Source organism: Pagrus pagrus, assembly GCF_965226575.1.
Source record: "Pagrus pagrus genome assembly, chromosome: 14".
Taxonomy (NCBI): Eukaryota; Metazoa; Chordata; class Actinopteri; order Spariformes; family Sparidae; genus Pagrus; species Pagrus pagrus.
In genome coordinates this window covers 19,504,472-19,524,177 of record NC_140198.1, presented here as the reverse complement: position 1 = coordinate 19,524,177, position 19,706 = coordinate 19,504,472, and the positions used below count along the sequence as shown (strand labels likewise).

General features: G+C 41.2%; 3 protein-coding genes across 8 annotated transcripts; 1 reads left to right on the top strand and 2 right to left on the bottom strand.

The window, feature by feature from the left end:
• Nucleotides 1–49: 49 nt before the first annotated feature.
• On the bottom strand, nt 50–10,213 carry alg9 (ALG9 alpha-1,2-mannosyltransferase). 2 transcript variants are annotated; one of them, XM_084373297.1, is made up of 15 exons: nt 10,016–10,211; nt 7,761–7,896; nt 7,513–7,647; nt 6,435–6,505; nt 6,249–6,337; nt 5,740–5,875; nt 5,547–5,634; nt 5,230–5,335; nt 4,609–4,731; nt 3,731–3,885; nt 3,478–3,607; nt 1,407–1,554; nt 1,158–1,287; nt 932–1,062; nt 50–723 (listed from the first exon to the last, which is right to left on the bottom strand). In XM_084373297.1, the coding sequence occupies exons 1-15, from the start codon at nt 10,153–10,155 to the stop codon at nt 600–602; spliced, it is 1,842 nt and encodes a 613-aa protein (XP_084229423.1). In that variant the 5' UTR covers nt 10,156–10,211; the 3' UTR covers nt 50–599. The 2 variants fall into 2 exon arrangements, with proteins under 2 accessions (XP_084229423.1, XP_084229422.1); XM_084373296.1 differs by having other exon boundaries at nt 3,478–3,885; nt 10,016–10,213.
• On the top strand, nt 9,588–19,663 carry LOC311269249 (mitochondrial import receptor subunit TOM40B). 5 transcript variants are annotated; one of them, XM_084373304.1, is made up of 11 exons: nt 9,590–9,719; nt 13,714–13,860; nt 15,297–15,496; nt 15,869–15,936; nt 16,498–16,590; nt 16,694–16,795; nt 16,928–17,033; nt 17,348–17,470; nt 17,927–18,003; nt 18,094–18,196; nt 18,280–19,663. In XM_084373304.1, the coding sequence occupies exons 3-11, from the start codon at nt 15,313–15,315 to the stop codon at nt 18,417–18,419; spliced, it is 996 nt and encodes a 331-aa protein (XP_084229430.1). In that variant the 5' UTR covers nt 9,590–9,719; nt 13,714–13,860; nt 15,297–15,312; the 3' UTR covers nt 18,420–19,663. The 5 variants fall into 5 exon arrangements, with proteins under 5 accessions (XP_084229428.1, XP_084229430.1, XP_084229431.1 ...); XM_084373305.1 differs by lacking the exon at nt 9,590–9,719 and adding an exon at nt 14,593–14,708 and having other exon boundaries at nt 13,819–13,860; XM_084373303.1 differs by lacking the exon at nt 9,590–9,719 and adding an exon at nt 14,593–14,807 and having other exon boundaries at nt 13,820–13,860.
• On the bottom strand, nt 11,254–14,579 carry fdxacb1 (ferredoxin-fold anticodon binding domain containing 1). The gene is made up of 5 exons (XM_084373301.1): nt 13,915–14,579; nt 13,654–13,810; nt 13,048–13,251; nt 12,790–12,948; nt 11,254–12,684 (listed from the first exon to the last, which is right to left on the bottom strand). Exons 1-5 carry the CDS (start codon nt 14,084–14,086, stop codon nt 11,421–11,423), a joined length of 1,956 nt encoding a protein of 651 aa, XP_084229427.1. The 5' UTR covers nt 14,087–14,579; the 3' UTR covers nt 11,254–11,420.
• Nucleotides 19,664–19,706: the final 43 nt, after the last annotated feature.

The window sequence follows — 19,706 nt, the reverse complement described above, 5'->3', positions numbered from 1 at the left end:
GACTCTGCGTGTGCTGCAGTGATTTTACAGTCTCAATGAAGAAACAGGATGATTGTATTCGCAGTCGAGCATTTTTTATTAACATTCCGAGTTAAATTAATAACACACCCACGCTTTCATTCATCTCCGACACTCACACCCGACAGAGCACACAATGAGATACTGTTCAAGTGTGGACAAACAAACACTACAAGATTTCTTAGATGAATTATTCAGAGGAATTCTTCCATTCAGGCCACAATTTCAAGTCAAGTAAGAAAAGAAAACATTTATTTTTGTGTCCAACAGCCTGTTCTGGGTTACATACATGTGAAATCTTGTAGTGTGCATCCACTGTAAGACATTCATTTACACAAACACACACAAACATGAGATAAAATGTTGACATACACTTATATACAAACAATTTCTCTTCACAAGCACTTCCAAAAGCAGACATAATGTCCTTAAAGGGTCCGATATCTTCAAATGATTCATGAGACAAATACTTCAAATCACATGCTCACATGTCCAACAGTCACACTCACACAACCAGCTGTTTCGAGGGGAAGTGATTGATTTCTGTTGTTAGGATTTTCTACACGGGGCCAGGTCAAAGGTCAGCCATGGGTCCGCTTACGAGGCTGCTTTTGCCGCCGGGGTTTCAAGATGACGTAGCGCCTGTAGGTGGTGTGCTGGTCCGATATAAATGGGATGTAGAATGCTCTTAAGAGAGGAGATGACCTGAGAGGGGAAAATGCTTCATTAAAAAGACGCCATCACTCACTTTTAAGCCTTTGCAAGAAAGTAGGTTATTATTCATTTTTTATACAGTTTTATTAAATTACTTCTTAAGTGCAAAAAATGTCGAGGATGCTATTTTTTCCTCTCTTTTCTTTAATCTTTTAGAAGATTCGGAAGCATTATTTATTTTCTTTTTCTGTGTAAGTACCTTGATGCTTGAAGGAAAGGCTTATAGGCGATGATGTTCCACTCCTCTTTGCTGGTTGAATAACGTGGCTCGAGTAACGTCTCTTCATCTGTGTCCAGGTCTACTAGGTAGTGGCACTGCCTTAAGTCCATCTGCCCGGAGCATTAATTTCACAATTACAATGCAACTACTGCTAACTACAGCGTCCACGTGTCAACAAACATGCACGTGTGTGTGAGTGACTCACGTATCTGGTTGGCTCCTCCAGGTTCTGGTCGTTCATATGAGCCGGGATGATCTGTGTGGCCAGAGGACCTGAGTCGTATGGCTGAGGCAGCTGCCCTTTAAACTCAGACTGAATGAAGTGTAGTTGCCAGCTGGAAATTATGAAGAAAAACAATCAGAAAGTCACAGTCCCGCCAAAAAATTATAAAATACACCTTCCATACTTTTTTACTAGACACTGAAGACCTGTGTGGAAATCCTGCATACTGACTTGTGCGGTAGGAGGAAGCTGCTTGGGAAGCGGTACCACTCTTTGCCCACACACACACTAACAGGCCTGCCTTCAGGGACTGCGTGAAGAGTCGGATCCTTGGCGATGCGATGGAACTCTGGGTACAGGTCCAGAGGGGCGTGGTAGCCTGTAGACAAAGAAAACACAACATTCATCCTTCTTGAATTGTTCCTTTTATTGCGTGCTTACAGGCTGGACACACTGGATGTGTGTGCAGCGCTGCTGCGTGGCGTTACCTCTCGCTTTTCATTTTGGTGTCCATGTTAACAGGTTAGACCGTTCACACTGGATGCATGAGATGCGCTTCTCACGCGTGTGTCAAGCGTGGCTACTGCGTCGCGTGATCTAGAGATTCGGAGTCTCGCCTATTTCTACTGCGACAGTAGTTTTAAGTGTTTTCATGTCTGTGTGTGTAGAATATGTCACAGCCATGAAGAGAATATACACAACAGGTGAGGGGCAGTTTCTTTCCTGTGCACTCTTTCTTTCACTTCGTCTCCCTCCTTCCCCCTCCAGCTTTCTCACTCTTTCAGCAGGGTACATGAAAAACACGTAATCGTATTTATATTTAATTATCAAAGGCAAACTCCATGTGCAGCTGCCACGCAGCTCTATGGTCCTCAAACTGGGGTTACTGGAGGGAAGGATCACCGGGGAAAAAATATGTAGTGAAAGTTGCTTATGGTGGATTTTCATTATCGGAACAATCATGAATATCCTCACATGAATGACATGATAAAGCCGTCTACCTCACAGATGTTCAGTCCTGTATTGGTTTCCTGAATTAATTTGAAATGCCTAAGCCTGTCACAAAGGCTGACAGCAGGGCTTGCGCAAGTTAAATCGGATGTGTGTAAATACTAAAGACTCCAAACTAAAGAACAATTGAGAGATGAGGTTAGCACCATACTGTATATTCATCCTTTATTTGTGCAGGCAGACCTTATGATTTATGATTACTTATTTAAGATTCTTTGATTGTTTGTTTTTCACAAATAAGATGTGTTTCCTTACTGTAATGTGCTACAAATATTTGCTTCCTATCTAAATGTAAGGGTTTAAGTGATTTCAGTATGAGTTAATGTCATTTTAAGAGTTGAAGAATATTTTGATGATTAGTGTAATAATATCGTAAATCACAATTATGTTGGACAGGATATTGCTCGATGAAATACTAAAATTGTCGCATGCCTACATGAAACTAAGGTGAATGAATGTGATTCACGTAGGAAAACTGGGCATTGAAAGATATGAAAATGACATGTCATCACTCGCCAAAATAACTGATATCCTCAAATTATGCGTAGAACTCACATTAAACTTTGTTAAGAAACAAATACATTTATCGCAATACAACTTTCTTTAGTGAACATCCTTGTTATTGAAACACAAGCAACCAACTAACTGTTTGGAGAACAGAGCTGAATGGTGGTCACAGAGATGGGAGTGCAAAATTGAAGGTGTTGGTTCACAGGCAGAAACCTTCCTCTGTCAGGTTCTACATGTGGGCACCTCGTCTCCCTGTCATTCTTTAGTTTGAACACATCTGGTTTAACTTTGTCTGTCGGGGATACAATGGGCAAGTTAAGCCTTCAGCCACAGGATTTTGGCATGACTGAAAAGATGTGGGCTGGCTCCCCCTTGTAGCAATTCAAAATGAACTACAAATTTGTATTTCCAGCAAAAAATACAATGATAATGCTGACAGCTGAACTGAGTCTGTAAGCATCGCTGAAGTAGCATTAGTAGTATTAGCCAAATAGAATCAGCATTCTCACTAATCAGGAAACACACACACGAGCCAGCTAGACAGCATTTACAAGTCACTTGTGAGTATATGCAAAATTATGTGTTTTTTATTGCGATCCACGATACAATCTCATATTGTCCCATGCTGACATTTATTTCACTAAACTTTTTTAAACTTTTTGACTGATAAAAATTGTGGGATGGGGGGGATGTACTTCTATTTGGTGTCTGAAGGTGTGAATGCCCAGAAGAAGCCTGAGAACCAATGATTTAAGAGAACAGTGTCTGTGGGTACACATACCTCTGAAGAGGGCGACAGAGCGAGACAGTGACAACACTGTGAAGACCACAACTGCGCTCAGAGCCAGCCAGTTGGAAGAGACCGTGTAGTGCTCCAATCTGTACCGCTGAAACAGGAAGTGGTAGCATTTCTGCAAGAAATGAAATAAATCTGTGAAAAACTTCATTTTGTATGCACGTTTACGACCAAAAGGGGCTGGATACAAATGAAGCCAAAAGACACAGACTGTTTTTCTATGAAAGCTAAAACACACCTGTAGAGAGGAGAGGGCTACTGCCCCGCTGAGGCAGATCAGAGGGTAGATGGGAAAGAGAAAACGCTCTTCTTTATGAGGTCTGGTGAAGAAAACCAACATCCACAGATACATGGGAGACAGAGTCAGCCAGTATGGACGGCCCAGGTTCTGCACTGCAGAAAACACACGAGCACACATGAAATCACAAGAGGAGCATCTTTGGAAATTAACAAAGCAAAAATGAATCTTTGAACATGTATTAGATTAGATTGATTTCCTGTTTTTGCCACAACTTTTTACTTCAAATGCCTATACTGAGAAGACGTCTGTACAGGATATAAATAGTGATTTAACATCATATCAGCATTTAATCTGTTTCCCAAAAAAACTTGTTGCACCTGTGCTGATGAATGCAAACAGAAGAGCTGCAAGACAATAAGATGAAAGAACCCGAGTGCGTCATCACCACCTATTATTATCACGCATACTGTTCTGCTGAGGCAGACGACTTAGGATGTATTCAGAGCAAATCAGGCGTTGCGAAGAATAGCGCAGGGTTGTGTGGGAGCACATCATCGTTCTGCATCATAATAGAAACTCAGAGCGATTTGGCACACGTCCTGATGTTTGTTCATACGTCTTTTTTTGGCCTACATGACTAACTATCTGTTTCACCCGGACACTGAGCATGTCAAACTATAAGAAAAGCACTTCAGTAACCGATATTTTCTCAGATTATTTGCCTGAGGAAAGCTGATCAACATTATCAAAAAAAGTCTTGTCACCAATGCCTTTATTTATTATTTTTATTATTTCTGTCTGTTTTGCTATGTTCTTGGTATGAATGATTGTTTGTACATTATTTTAAAAAAGTAAAAAGCTTGACCAGTCCTCACCATTGAATCTGTGTAACAGTGTCTCCATGAGAGCAGTGAGGGGCAGAGATAACAGTGCCAGAGCAAACACCAGGTTAAAGTTCAGGATGCCATTTACAAAGTAGAAATGCCAAGGCTCTGTACCTGGAAATCAAACAACACAAAAGACATACAGCCGATCATAAAAACACAATCATCATTACAGTACAGTTATTGCAAGAGTTACTTAAAATTGAAAATCCACAGAGCGGATGGTTCATAGAATTTGCTATAACAGATTAAACTTTGAATAAAGTTGGTGGGGACAAAAGCCCAAAGGTCATTTAATTATTGTGTCTGTTGCCAAACTATTAGCTCACTTTAGAGGGTTTGATATGATTAGTGTTGATGATGGTATGCCCTCTTGTGTCCAATAACAACAGTGCAGCTTTAAATTGTTCATATTTTTTATTAAGATCAATTTGCTCCATCAGCTGAACAATCTAAGTAATATCCAAACATGCATGCATAAAACATCACGACAAAACAAAACTTCATAATCTCTATTAGATTATGGGGAAGCGTATGACCCTTAGAATTCTGTGTTTAATGACTGATCATTTGCCACATGATAAAAAAATGGTATGTGCCCATGTACATTACCATAAAGATCTGGTCCATGTGGCGTGAATACATTATACAGTAGAATGTTGAGCGGAGCAACGACCAGTTTGCCATAAAAGAAAGAGTCCACGGCCACAAGAGGTACCTGAGAAAGAGACACGGGATAAACAGAGCGGAAAGTAAACACACATGCTGCTTGTACATTCATATAATTCTTGAAGAATTACAAATACATTTGTACAGAGAGTCTGCATTAATAGTGAAGGTGTGCGCAGACACTGTCATGCACCTTTGTCCTGTAATATATAAATGTTAACAGTTATTTGTTTGAATGTATTTTTTAAAAATAGTCTCACCAGCAGCAGGATCAGAGCAACAGCTGACCAGGTGATAAAACTTTTCCACTCCCTCTTTAACACCAGCAGGTCGAAGGCAATCGGAATCCTGCAGAGAAAATAAACCAAAGCCTTATTAAGAATAATGCATTTTGGAAAGGTCCATCTTGGAAACATATCGCTGACAAAGACACATTTTAGTTTAAGACACTACCCAATCAAAGCAGAGAACGGCCATCCAACGATGGCACCGGCAGCCACACCCATGATGGCTAAAGGTGTTGAGTCCTGAAACCAGCCCGTCATGGCAACCAGAGTCGTGTACATGCAGAAAGAGGAAGGCAAGAATGCTGAAGAGAGAGAAAAAAAGAAGAGGATGGATCAGAAAAAAATTATCCGTGACAGCAAACATGTCAAAGTCACAGTATGTTACCTCTGCAAAGCTTTAATCATCTGTCATTCATAGGCACAGGGGAATAAAGTGAACATGCAGACGAGAAATATGAAGGGCTCCTTTTAAAATGTCTACTGCACACGTACACATTTTGATCAGTGTGTTGATTTTGCGATAAAGAGGACAGGAAATATGACGCTCTGTAATAAATTATTTGGGAGGGCTGGGATGGAGGCAGGCATGTATGTATTTGAGTCAAATAAGAAAGTGAATGTATGATAAAATTGTCAATAATAATTAAAGACAACAGAGAAAGAAATCTGACCAACCTGCAGACGAGCAGAACATCCCCGTGCTCAGGACGAGGAACGCCAACATTAGACGGCCCACATGCAAACCGAACTTCTTACAAACTGCCCTGTGTTACAAACATAAACCAAATCATATATACATACACATATAGATTACTATACAATCAATATGTGTAAGCCAAAGAACTCAGTGTGTGAACTCACTTGTAGAAATAGAGTTCGCAGACACAGCAGGAGAATGCCAAGACACATCGTACAAAGTAGAACACCAACACCTGCAACACAATCATAACACAAGCCTGAAGTATCCGTGTGTATCCATGTACGGTTCTGGATGGCCACATGTACAAACATTTAAGCAATATTTCCAGATTTAAATTACATATTTTTAGTAGGGCTCTCAAGATTCTCCAAAACCAATTTTCTATCCATCTGGGCTTTTGGTTTTAGGGTCACGATTCAATTCCATCTTTTTCAAGCACTTACAGATGTGCCACTGTTACACTATCGCATCTGGATTGCTAGAGATCAACAGATAATCGTTTTTTAAGTGGATATTTGCAGGTTAGGGTTTAAGGCAAAATTAAATAAACCCAGTAATGTTGTTTTTCTTTAGATGCGCTCAAGCAGGCGGGGTGTAGAGAAAACAAACACTCAGAGAATCGCAGATCCTTCTTTTGATTTCTATTATTGAAACTGAAAGCTCATTTCAATCAATTTTCAATTAAGAAATCGTGACACCCTGAATTTTTACTACAACAGCACATTGTTATCCTGCTGTTTAAAATGTGCAATATGTGAGAATACTCGCTTAAAATGTTCTTTTTTTTTTATCTAAAATAATCAACAGAAGGTGAAGGACCCACAGTGTTTACTTTAACATTTAAGTGATATCTTTTAAAGTTAGCATGCTAACCAACTAGCCCTGGCCTGTCCTGTCTCATTATACCACTTTGCACATCAGGTGGTGATCATCTAATCAAGTTCAGGCAGGTTCAGCTAATAGGACCGCTAGCTACATGGCCAACTGAGCTAACTAGCTGACAGCAGCTTCAGTTAGCAGCATTTAGCAGTTACTCTGGTCATATGCTTGGAATATGAATTGGACAGAAGGCTAATTCTTACATATTTCACTTTTAAGGTAAACACAGTTCCTTATAACAAAAGAGAAAATGGTGAACAAAGAAGAGCTGCTGATTATGCCGTAGGTCGACTGAAGTCTTTTAAAAAATGTCAACAATAACAACAAACATTAAAATGACAGCAAGTCTGGAATAGTTACCTTGTTTGTCTGTAGAACGTGGGCATGCAAACAAGCAGGAAGAGCGTGTAGCCATAAGTAAGCGTAAGACCTGATGGCGTACAGCGGAGAATATTCCCATGTTTGCATCCCTGTGCCGTACAGCAGGTAGTGCATCTGTCAAAACAGTCATGACAACAATCATACAGTATACAGTAAATGAACAGCTACAGAAATACACACATGAGAAGTGCTTTAAAATTGCTAAAAGTAGTAGTATTAGTACTCACAGGCTCCCAGTAGTTGAAGGTCTCATCACAGTCTGAGATGTTGCTGAGCAATGCTGCACAGAAACGTGCGGAGAGCAGGCATTTGAATGCAGTTGAACCTTCTGGAGCCCACACCTGCCCTCCTCGACTTATTGACCTAAAAAAAAAAAAAACACACCTACATTAATATATACATTCATTAAGATCCATGTCAGCATCCAAATGTATTAAATAACATCAAAATGCTGGGTTCTTACACTACATCTCAATGGATTTAAATAGTGCATCATGTCTGCTTTGTGCATGTTTAATTGAAAATCATCTTGATCTTAAACAGGCTAATTAGCTACAGTATCTGAAGCAGACAACCTAATGAGCTGGTCTCTGTGTGTTCTAATACATATAGCTGGTTGATGTTTCCAGTGCACATGCTTCTAATAAGACACCAATTAAGACCCCAGCTATGGTAATTATTTCAGAGCTGGCTGATTAATATGCCCTTAATTACAAAAATTAAGTGTTTGGTGGAACACAAAGTAAATGTCAGCTCACAGCAATGAAAAGACAAGCCCTTATCACTGGAGGATTGAAAGACTGTCCCACAGAGAAATCACATATGAACTGTCTCAAAGGCTTATTGAAATTAATCATATATTATACAGCTGCACCATTGTCCTCAACAGTGAGCGGTCAGCTTGTTGTCTGTTTTCACATTGAATTGTTATTTCACTTTCATAGCTGTCTTGAGTGATTGTTCTACTTTTTAATCATCCTCGTGCCTTGTTCTCTCTGACCTACATGATTATGATTAGTCAATAATTTTATCATCCGAAGCTTTGTTATCTCCACCAAGGAGGTTGTGGTTTCGCCCGTGTCTGTTTGTTGGCTGGTTGGTTTGTCAGCAGGATTACACAAAAACTGCTGAACGGATTTCCTCTAAACTTGGATGGAGAGTGGGTGTCAGCCCAGAATAGATCCCATTAACTTTTGGTGCAGATCCAGGAAATTTTTTCTCACTTTTACATTGCAAAACAGGGCACTTTTGACATTTTCATTAATTTCTCAAGGAATAATGCATTGATCTTAATGAAAAGTCTGATTAGACTGACACCGTTCTCTTTAAAAGGTGCACTATGTAGATCTGGGGAAGAAATTTTAATCACACGAGAAAGATCTTCATTGACTGATTTTTTTTCTTTATGCCTAAGCGAACTAAATAAACAAACTCTCTTTGTTCTCATGATTGAATAAACAAACTGACCTTACAGGACAACACAATTTCATACTGTTTCACTTTGTTTATAAGTGACGGACCCTGCCACCTTTCTAGCTTCAAACAGTGTTCTGGGGACCTTATTTTCCTCTGAGAACAGCTTGTTTATTCAGATATGGAAAAAAATTGCATTTGCATTTAAAAAATGTTCATACATTTATATATTTTGATCTTGATTTTTTGCATCATTAGTTTTAACTCCAGTCTTTTAGCACAGTTATAAGAGTACCATACTGTACTGAACAATGCATTGTGTACTACATCTCAATCAGGAGCTCGATCATTTCTAGTTTCCAGTGGTGTGTTTACAATGAGCAATAACAGCTGACATTACATTATCAGTGCTCATTTTAAAATTCTCCCAGGTGTGGACAGCTGTGTGCTTGGTACTGTTTTAGGACCACTTCTTGAGGGTTGATAGTAAACCAACACTCCTCCTCGTGTCTGGCAGTGTTCCTCCTGCTCACACCCATCATCAGATTACTTAGATTAGTCGTCTCGGCTGCAGTTTAGCATTGATCCTCACGTAACGTTTTGTTATGACACGTCACCTCACAAAAAAATCATTCAAAGGACCCCAGCAGCGTATCAGCAGCACCAATCACTGATCGAACATGAACCTGGGTGTCCGTGCTGGGCCTGAGTTGACCCACTCGTGACTGGCTGGCTGTCATAAATGTGACGGCTGAATGAATGAAGCTGACCAGGTAACCCACACTGCGATACGCTGCTCTATGAAAACAGAAACGATGAAACTAGTTAGCTACCGGGGCGGAAACACAGCTTCACAGTCACTGTAGTACAAACTACTGCTAACACGCAGTCCTGTGGGTGGTTGTGTGGACGTTATCGACCGTTGTTATCGTGTTGTCATGATCGAAACTTGCTCAACGTATCAAAGTGGCTAGCTAGCTAGCTTCCCGTGCTCAGGCTGTCAGTCAGACCGGGGATGGAGCTCACAGCACCGGAGAGTCTACCGTCTCTTCCCCCGGCTCATACTCACTCTTGCCGAGTCTCTGTGATTTTACTGTCGTCGGCGCTTTTCTCCTCTTTCGGTGGCCGAGCCTCGGCGGGGACGTTCACGTTGTTTGCATCTTGTCTGCTGCCTCGCCTGGTGCGCTGCCGGAGCGCCTTGGCCGCCATGTTTTCCGACGCTGCTCCCGAGTCGGACTTCGTTCATGCTCGCCACTGTCCGGTCATCGACAGCTCTCATCACACAAACCTTATGCCTGAGGAGGGCTGACACTTAAAGGAGCACTATGTAGTTTTGGAGAAGGAATTCAAACTCAGAATTTTAATATTTACAGTGTTAATGAGGTAATAACACAAACTCGGATGTATTTATTGTTTACATAACTGAATAAACAAGCTGTTCTCAGAGGAGAATATGGTCCCCAGAACACTGTTTGAAGCTAGAGAGGTGGCAGGGTCCACCACGTATAAACAAAGTAAAACAGTATGACATTGTGTTGTACTTTAAGTTCATTTTTGTTTATTCATTCATGAAAACAAAGAGAGTGTGTTTATTTAGTTTGTTTAGGCAAATCAGTCAATGAAGATCTTTCTCATCTGAATAAAATTTCTTCCCCAAAAATACATAGTGCACCTTTAAAGGCTAACTTCATCAATTTTACACATTAAAGTCTCTGCACAGGTCTTGTGGAATACTACTGCATATGATAAATACTAATATGGCTCAGTTGAGTTGTGGGTAATGTAGGCACCAGGTTTTGAAAAGTAGCCCACTGTTTTAGCATTTCACTCCATTTCACAGCACCGATGGGCTCATTATGGACAGTTTAAAAAACAAATGATTGAGATTGAGCTTTCCTTTAAAAACCTGCTGTATTTATAAGAAAATATACAGCAGGCCTACAATTATTCAAGTAGGGCCTACTGTACTTAAGTACAATTTTGAGGCACTTGTACTTTACTTATCTGAATCCATTTTATGCTACTTGATAGCATACTTCTACTACACTACATTTACTTAACTGCTACAGTTACTAGTTACTTTGATTTTACAAATTAAACATAATTTCACCTTATTACATAATATGATGCTTTGTTATACTGTAGATTAGACATTATGTAGACATATTTTCGCACTCTGATGAAATCAGATGATTGATTTCAGGGCTGTTTTATTACAAAATATTGCTTTCATTCTTTACCGCAGCATGTACTGTATGTGGATTTTTACCATTTTACTGTTATGTTAAATAGACCATAATAATACAGTATGTTGAACAAGTTTATTGCAGGATAATTAAAACACAACAATACACAGACATTTGATCACATACACACTACAGTGAGCAATGCCTCAAATATTATAAACAGTGTTCAACTACTGTTTTGCAGATTAGATGCTTATTATTTGTTTAGAAGTTACAATTCAGATGTTGCTACCTGATTGTGACATGCAACCTTGAGGAGAGTAAGGACTCCAGGTTTTTATGAAACTGGAGGGCTTGTGTGTGTGACAGGGCATGTGTGTGTGAGTGGTATGTGAGTCTGTAGCAGTAACTGGTCTGGCTCAGGTCAGGATGCGAGAACGCGTCGATGCGTTTCACTTGCTCCACGGTCCCATGACTGGCCTCTCGGACCACGGCGTGGAACTTCTTGTCCTCCCACGTCGGCCCTGTCCAGAAGCTGATGTCGAAGCTGATGTGCTCGGGGAACAGGGAGAATGGGTGGAAAGGTTTCCCCGGCGGCGGGCGGAGTGCAAACTGGTTTAAAAAGCGAGGGTCATGTGACCACAGCAGCCGCCAGTCGGGGAGTGAGAACAGGAGCACGGCGAGGAGGTCCAAATTTAGGGACACTGTGACGTTGATGTGACTAACATTGTCACTTGCATCCCCTGCAAACACCCTTCCAACTAAACCCATTGGCTGTGCAATCAGACGCAGACCTCTCTGTTCTGTGACCAGGGAGACCCCATAGGGAGCCAGCAGTGTTTTCAGCCTTTGTCCAAGCAATCTGATTGGCTCACATTCTGACGGGAAAACACCCCTGAGGAGAAGCTCGTGAAAGGAAGGCAGAGCCCAGAGGTTGACGGACACGTTCCTGAACACTACACCACTAATGCCAAATAACAAGCGGTTAACACCATTACAGCTGCCACAAGGAGCCTCATCCTTAGGTTCTTCAGCTTCAGCACTTGTATTATTTCCCTCATTCTCCCCACGACCATCTGCACTGATAATCAACTCTTCTTTTTTAGTTAGAAGCTCTTCCATCTGAGGGAGCAGTGATGGCCGCAGCACATAAAGACCACTTTCCCCTTCAGGATCTACATCAAGAGAGCATGCAGACTTTAAGCTCTCAGTTCCTTTTCTCCTCACCCTGTCCGTTTTCTCTGAGGTGACACATGCGGCTGACGGAGTGTCTGGTTTGTCTGTGCGTCCCTGACTGTCCAAAAACATCAACGGATCTTTTGCTTTGTCTGTAGAGGCAAGAGTGTCAGAGTTGAGGTCTTTCTGAAGCAGCTGGATCCAGTAGCAGTTTGCGCTGTCCACGTCATGACAGCAAGATCGCAGCTGTTTGGCCGTGAGGAGGAAGGGAATGGTGTCAGTCTTCATAGAGACCGACCACTTCTCCGCCAGTCCTTCAAGAAGAAAATCTTGCACTAACTTGACAGGGTGGACAGCTCCTGAGCAGAGAAATCCCCTGATAAAAGAGAGGAGACAGCAGGCATGTGGTTATGTAACTTTTCTTTTTTTTGCGTTGGTGGCTTATTACTGAAACAGCATGAGGGTCTCTGTTCTGCTGTACCTGAATATGTAATCACTGAGCTCGGCTGGTATGTTGTACTGGACGTTCTCCCCTTCAACAGCCTCCTCCACTTTAAGTATCTGAGCAGGGGTGTAGGGGAGGCTGCGAGTGAACACATGGAGCAAAGCTTTCTCCACATGAAAGCCCTTATCCTGGCTCCTGTACAGCAGCAATACCATCATTAGACAGCGTCAGCATGCAAACACACATTAGACAAAGGGCTTCCTCTATTTATACACACTCACCTTTACTCCTTACCTGTATCCAGTGCACTTGTATCGCTGCAATTTCTCACTTTCAAAAGGATGAACGTCAGTGAGGATCAGGTGGGCCTCTGCTGCCATGGAAACCACCTGCCAGCTGTTGTGCCACTCTCGCTGTGGGTGGTCCGCTGGTGTCCCACCCTGTCCGTTGCACAAGGATACATGAACCTCCCCGTCTTCAGCCAACACCTGAACACAACTGGAGACACAATAAACAAACACAAGTATTCACCAGTCGGGTGCCTACAAGCAGTCATAAAAGAACTTAAATAAGAAAACTTAAAGGGGCACTATGTAGTTTTGGAGAAGACATTCAAACTGAGAATTTTAATATTTAAAATATTAATGAGGTAATAATACAAACTCAGAAATATGTATCTTTTCCATAACTGAATAAACAAGCTGTTCTCAGAGGAAAATGAGGTCCCCAGAAGACTGTTTGAAGCTAGAAAGGTGGCAGGGTCCGCCAAATGTAAACAAAGCAAAAATGACTCCATTTTTATTTTATCATTTAATGTCAAACCATTTTTGATTATTAGTCAAAAGGAACTTTTAACGAATCTTGTTAAAATTCTGACCCTGTGGTAGGAGGCAGATATACCTGAGGAAGAAGTTTTTGAGAAGTTCTCTGTTCTTCTTGACGCCACTCTTTCTCCCGCAGTGAGGGAAGTTGAACACCACACGGTCAAACACACGGCCCTGGAGGGAGGCACATTCCCCCAGCTTTCTGCAGTCCACCCCAAAAACCACCGCTCCACCTTCATAAACACATCAGAAAGAAAGTGTTTGTTTTTTTTTTTATAAAAAGGTAAGTCCCACAAAATACAGCACAGTATATATATAAACATTAATAAACTCGTACCTGCGTCCTTGATGGTCTGGATGTTACCGGCTGCGCCTTCATGCCGCAGTGCCTCCTCCTGATGCTGCAGGCAAGTGGCCGTTACGCTGGTCTCTGTGTCAGAGTGGCTCACAGAGGCAGAGAATGAGAAGTTCCCTTCTCCCACCAGCAATATGGACCGTGAAGGAGACATGTCCAGTCCAACTGGAAACGAGGGGTGCACACAAAAACTCAAGTTTCCTGAGATCGTCACGAAATCCTCTCCTCCTTTTAGCTATTAATCCGAAAGGAAGAGACGCGTGGGAGCGACAGTGACCACCTCCTCTCTTCTTCGCGGACTAGAATGATCGTAGGAAATTCATATTTTAGTGAGTTCTGTCCGTATGTTGTTGGTTCGGCTGAATAACAGGACTGTGATGTAGAATAAAAGCGATGACCTTCTCCTGCTCTCTGACGTTAAAGCACATGAAAGCCGCACAGTATTATCTCACCTGTAGCAGCTTGCGTTGAACGCGGTGTTGCGGATACAGTAGTCCGACGGGAAACAAAACCCAGTAAACGTGACGCTAGTTAGCCGCGCTGCCAAAGCCCCAAAACAACAAAACTAATGCAACTAAAACTAATTTTAAGTGAAATTCTTGTTATTTTAATAATACAATTGAGTTGTATGCATGTAAATGTAAAAGCGTAATTTGTCAGACCAACAGGATTCCCCGTCGTGGTTTCGAGGGGGACACATTTGCAGGGTGGCGCATCACATCTGGAGGAGGGAGCTATCTGCAGCATCAGTTGATCTCAGCATCAATTATCTTCTGGCACTAGTAGTTTATCGCTAAAGATTTCACCTGACAGTTTTTCTGATGTGCCATTCTCAGTTCCGCTTCGGATTTTAAGGCCTCTTGACAACAACGGAAGTGGGTAGTTAAAGAACAAGCACACATATCTGTCTGTTTTTGCTGATGCTAAGGTCATGCTAGCTAACGGGAGTACTGCACCTGCACATGAAAACAACAGACAGCCTCGTATGATGCACATAGTCTTAATTACACTTGCAACTATTTTTTATAGTATTTTTTAATACAATAGAAACAAATTTAAGGAACTAGCTAAATAAATTTTAAAACTATTAGTCTGTATTCTTAATTTTGTTTGCATCTTTAATGTCATTTACTTCTTCTGTAACTGTGAGAGTAGGTTTTTTATACTATACATTTATTTTATATTATTCACAGTTAGAACATTCATGTCTGGGCTCTATTTGGCCATTTGGCTGCTGTAAGTTAATATGTAATGTATGTCATATAGAACAGAGTCTGGCTTTGAATGAGGTGGCACAGGTTGAGATACATAATAGGTCATAGCATCTTTATAAATCTCTCATTTGTCCCTTTTTGTCTCTGTAGGAAGTGTTGTGCCCACATGGGCAGCGTTCTGGCTTTGTCTTCCGGTCCAGGCCATCAGAACTGGCCTTTCTCCACGGACCCCCCTCCTTCTCGCTGGGACGCACACCCTGCTCACTGGGACAGTCCACCACGCTGGGAGAGGAGAGATGGCCGCCTACCCAACCCAGGCAGCTTTCACTCTCTCCACAGGAGCTGCAAAGGTATGTCTGGCTAAAAAGCAAGAACTGTGGAGTGCATACACCACGGTTAATGATTTGAATGTGGCATAAAAGCCAACATCTTCTTGAATTAAGGCTACAACTGCTTTTCTTGAAGGTCCATGTGCTGCAGTTTGCTCTCCCAAAATAATGTGTAAAACTGTATTTTTACAATTACATTCTTACGTCACTTGTAAATAATGTCTCTCTAGTAAAAGGTTGTTACACATAATCCCTTAATCTGAGAAATTAAGACTCTATTTTCCATGAGCATTTCTGCAATCACTCACTATCAGAAGTGGGGAGTAATCAGATGATTACAGTGAAGTACATGTGAATGTTTTTGACTTGATGTTTTTCCCCTTTTCTCCCCAGATGTGTTCCCTCAACAGATTGAGGGAGTCAAGATGATCCTCAATAAAACACTTAGCAGCTTCTTCAAGGTGACTTTTCCCCTTGCATGAATTCACATTCAAACAAGTAGTTTCATGCTAAGATAATAAGGGTCCAAGGCTTGACAATTCATAGGATATACAGTATATTGTTACTGTGATATGAGTCTATTGTCTTAGATTTGGGATATCGTTATATCATTATGTCTTTTCCTGGTTTTAAAGGCTCCATTACGTTAAGGTGATGTCATTTTCTGAACTCATCAAACTGTTCTACTTGTTCTAATACTCGCCTCGACCCACTAAGTCATTATATCCACATTATTTATGATTATCAAAAATGTCATTCTGTTAGTATTTTGTGAAAGCACCAGTCGTCTTTCCTACGGTACTGTTGAAGTATTTGGTCAGGAATATTGTGATATTTGATTTTGTCACCCAGTCGTAGTGTTTAAGGTGGGATTTTGAGGAGATTTCACAATATAGAAATATATATCATGTGTCACGATATATCCTACAAATATCTCAACATTATTTTAAGCCCAGACCTTTAAGGGTGTAGATCATGTTCGAATGCCTTATCTTTAACATGATGTATGGCTTTGTTCCCAGGTCAGTCACGCTCTCCACCTCAGTGCTGTTAGTCCTTCGTACTATCGATTCCACGTGGAGCATCTGCAGTCTGATGATTACAGCAAGGACAAGGTCAAGCACGAATCATCACATAACAAATATGTTACCACAGCTTTATCAGTAATGTTGCAGCTGCTGCATTTTTGAGTTGACTGGGTGCATCTTCACATTTTAGGATGCCCCAGCGCTGATTGGCGAGATGGACTCCTCAGGTAGTCTGAATGCTCACGCTCTGCTGCATCTCACTGAGCGTGTACGAGCCAGAACAGTGTTCCAGGTGAGATCCTGTCCGTCTCTTTTCTTAAATCAACCTATCCAATCCCATGTTCAGTCTCTGTCCCTGTACGTGTCACAAAATGAATGCTGTTTGCTGCATCACCTTAATGTTTGAATGGCTGATTATTTTTAGACTCAGCAGTCCCAGTTTGTTACGTGGCAGTTTGAAACGGAGTACAGAGGGAACGACTTCACTGCTGCTGTGACAGTAGCCAACCCAGACATCCTCAGAGAGTCGGGTAAGACATGACAGGTGGAATAATAAGAGCCTCACCAGAGTATCACTCAGGTTTACAGTCATCGGTACTCCCTGACATGGATGCATCACTATGTTTGCGTGCTATCATTATCCAACCATATTAGAAAACATTACTATTGCAATGAGTGAAATGTTCTTTTTAGTGCTGATATTTTCCCAATTGGGAAATATTTTTGTGTTTTTTTTCTCTAAAGATTTTCATTGAATACAGCTGTCAATTTAGCAACAAAATACATTATCGTGATATTTTATTTGTTGTTGACACTGTCATGTGTCTTTGTTTCTTTTGGGCAGTTATCCTTGTGGCACACTTCCTACAGAGTGTGTCATCTGGGCTGGTGTTAGGAGGGGAGCTGGTTTACCATCGGGGCCGAGCAGAGGAAGGAGGAATTCTTACTTTGGCTGGACAGTACTCAAGTGAGATTTTGTGTACAATTGTTAATCTGCCGTAAAGGAGCAATATGCAACAAATTTAGTTTAAAACATTAAAAAACAGAATCTTAAGAAATAACAGTTTTGTCATTATGTCAAAGACATCTGTGTTGGGTTGCAGATATATCTATTGAAGAAAGCATGCTAACAAGCTAGCTGCAGCCTTTCTGTCTTATAATACCATTTGACCTCAAGAGGTGAAAGTGAGTCACTGCCACAGACGTCGATCTCTCAGTCCAACAACACAGCTAGCAAATCAGCAGCGACAATTAGCAGCATTTACTTTGAGGATATGCTGCCCCCTATTTGTTTGGAGTATGTAATCAACAAGTGGCCAACTCTTTAATCAATTGATTCAGTTGAGCTGATGTATTTTCTGATCTGTTTTGTCTGATGTAGCAGCAGCAGCAGTTCACCTTTTTTCTGTCACTCCTCATTCAGGACCAAACTGGGTGGCAACGCTAAATGCTGGGAAAGGAGGTGCCCATGCTAGCTACTATCACAGAGCCAACAAACAGGTACAGCAAATACCACAATACTGTATAAACACACCATTTTCTTAAGGTGCATATTGAAAATGTGCATTGACGTGTGTTTGTGTTGACCAGATCCAAGTCGGGGTTGAGTTTGAAGCCAGCACCAGGACGCAGGAGACCACAACCTCATTTGGGTACCAGATGGAACTCCCAGAGGCCAACATGGTCTTTCGAGGTAATTTTTGTTCTGCGACTTGCTCAGTGAGAACTATTAAGAAAACATTCAGTAAATGACACATTTTTTGTGTGTGTATCCAGGTATGATAAACAGTCGGTGTATAATAGGAGGTGTGTTGGAGAAGCGTCTGACTCCGCTCCCTGCCACCCTTATCATGGGTGCCTTTGTGAATCACAGAGGAGACAAGCTACAAGTGGGTCTCGGCGTCAACGTGGGATAGTCCTCTACTAACCCTTGCTGGAATTACAACTCACTGTCAGGACATCCATCCAGAGATGTGTTTCAGCGGCTTGACTTGATCTTCCAAGTTTTATCAGCCTCACTAAAACGCTTCCCTGAGTATCGTGGATTGTTTGGGTGTCGGAGCCCAAAATGTTTCCATAAAACGATGCAACCTACCTCTCAAAACTGAGGTGATGTTTTTTGATGAAATAGGATTAAAAAAGGAAAAATGGATGAACATTTTCCTGAAGACTTGAGATGTTTTCCTGTCCCCCTGAAGCCAGATTGCACATCATCCTCGGGACAGTGGAAACAGAAAAGAGAAGAGCGTACTGTACTGTACTGAAAACTGAAAATAAATACAAGTTTTTTACTGTAGGTAGTCATAGAGTAACTTAATGTATATAGACTATATTGACAGATAGTAGTGTTTCACCTAACCTTTCTGCCGGCCATTTTCTAAAGCACACAATTGTTTGTAATCGTTTGCTGTTTTCCAAGCAGCCATTGGTGTTCAGGCCAGTATCATTTGAAAATCAACTTACAGAAACAGGAAATCTGCTTGGGATATGCAATAGAAATGACAAAATTTGTCCTTATCGGCCTCCTGTTTTAGATTTTGGTTTTATTAAGCATAGCTCAAAATGCATCTGTCTCCTAAATCTTGAATTTGAGGGCTTTTGAGGGCAATTTCAAAAACATGTCAAATGTTCACTTATCTCAGGCCAGTGTCTGTAAGCCAACACAAAGCCTAAAGGGTCAAGCTAAAAAAGAAGTGGTCGGCAGAAATGTTAAAATGGATGAAATGATGCTGAAGTATGCCAGTATGATCCTTAAAACTGCGTGTATGAGTAAGTGATTGTGTGTTTGGTTGTGTGTGCATCTTTTCTTTTTTGCCAGCATAAAGAAGTGTGTGAGAATCTACACATGAACAAACAGCCTGTTGACTGTAAAAGAAAAGGTGCTTCTCCGTATATACTAACCTCCAGCTGAGGGATGTGAGAGTAGCTCTGCACTGACTGTACTGAGCCAGGACTGTACTGTATGTATGTAGAGGAAAACACTAACCTGTCTGCAACCTGCACAACTCACACTGCTTCTGGGCCTTTCCTGTGCTGTCTAACATAATAAATGTTGCATATGTATGATTTATACATTATGTAATACAAGCATAGATAGAAGTGGAAGGGAATGACTGTCATTTTTGACTTAATTTATTAAAGATGTTATTTCTATCAGTTACTTTGGATTCTTTGCCGTTTAATCTCTACAATGTAATATAAGA

Excerpts from the sequence above, each read along its gene's own strand:
- LOC311269249 (XM_084373302.1), top strand. Across the intron at positions 15,497-15,868 it reads TCTCCACAGGAGCTGCAAAG|ATGTGTTCCCTCAACAGATT; the intron begins GTATGTCTGGCT and ends TTTTCTCCCCAG. Across the intron at positions 17,034-17,347 it reads AGACATCCTCAGAGAGTCGG|TTATCCTTGTGGCACACTTC; the intron begins GTAAGACATGAC and ends TCTTTTGGGCAG.
- alg9 (XM_084373296.1), bottom strand. The coding sequence starts at position 10,155 with ATGGCGGCCAAGGCGCTCCGGCAGCGCACCAGGCGAGGCAGCAGACAA. Across the intron at positions 3,886-4,608 it reads ACTGTTACACAGATTCAATG|TGCAGAACCTGGGCCGTCCA; the intron begins GTGAGGACTGGT and ends TGTTTTCTGCAG. Across the intron at positions 1,063-1,157 it reads TGGAGGAGCCAACCAGATAC|ATGGACTTAAGGCAGTGCCA; the intron begins GTGAGTCACTCA and ends TGCTCCGGGCAG.
- fdxacb1 (XM_084373301.1), bottom strand. The coding sequence starts at position 14,086 with ATGTCTCCTTCACGGTCCATATTGCTGGTGGGAGAAGGGAACTTCTCA. Across the intron at positions 13,811-13,914 it reads CCAGACCATCAAGGACGCAG|GTGGAGCGGTGGTTTTTGGG; the intron begins GTACGAGTTTAT and ends GTGTTTATGAAG. Across the intron at positions 12,685-12,789 it reads CTCAGTGATTACATATTCAG|GGGATTTCTCTGCTCAGGAG; the intron begins GTACAGCAGAAC and ends CTCTTTTATCAG.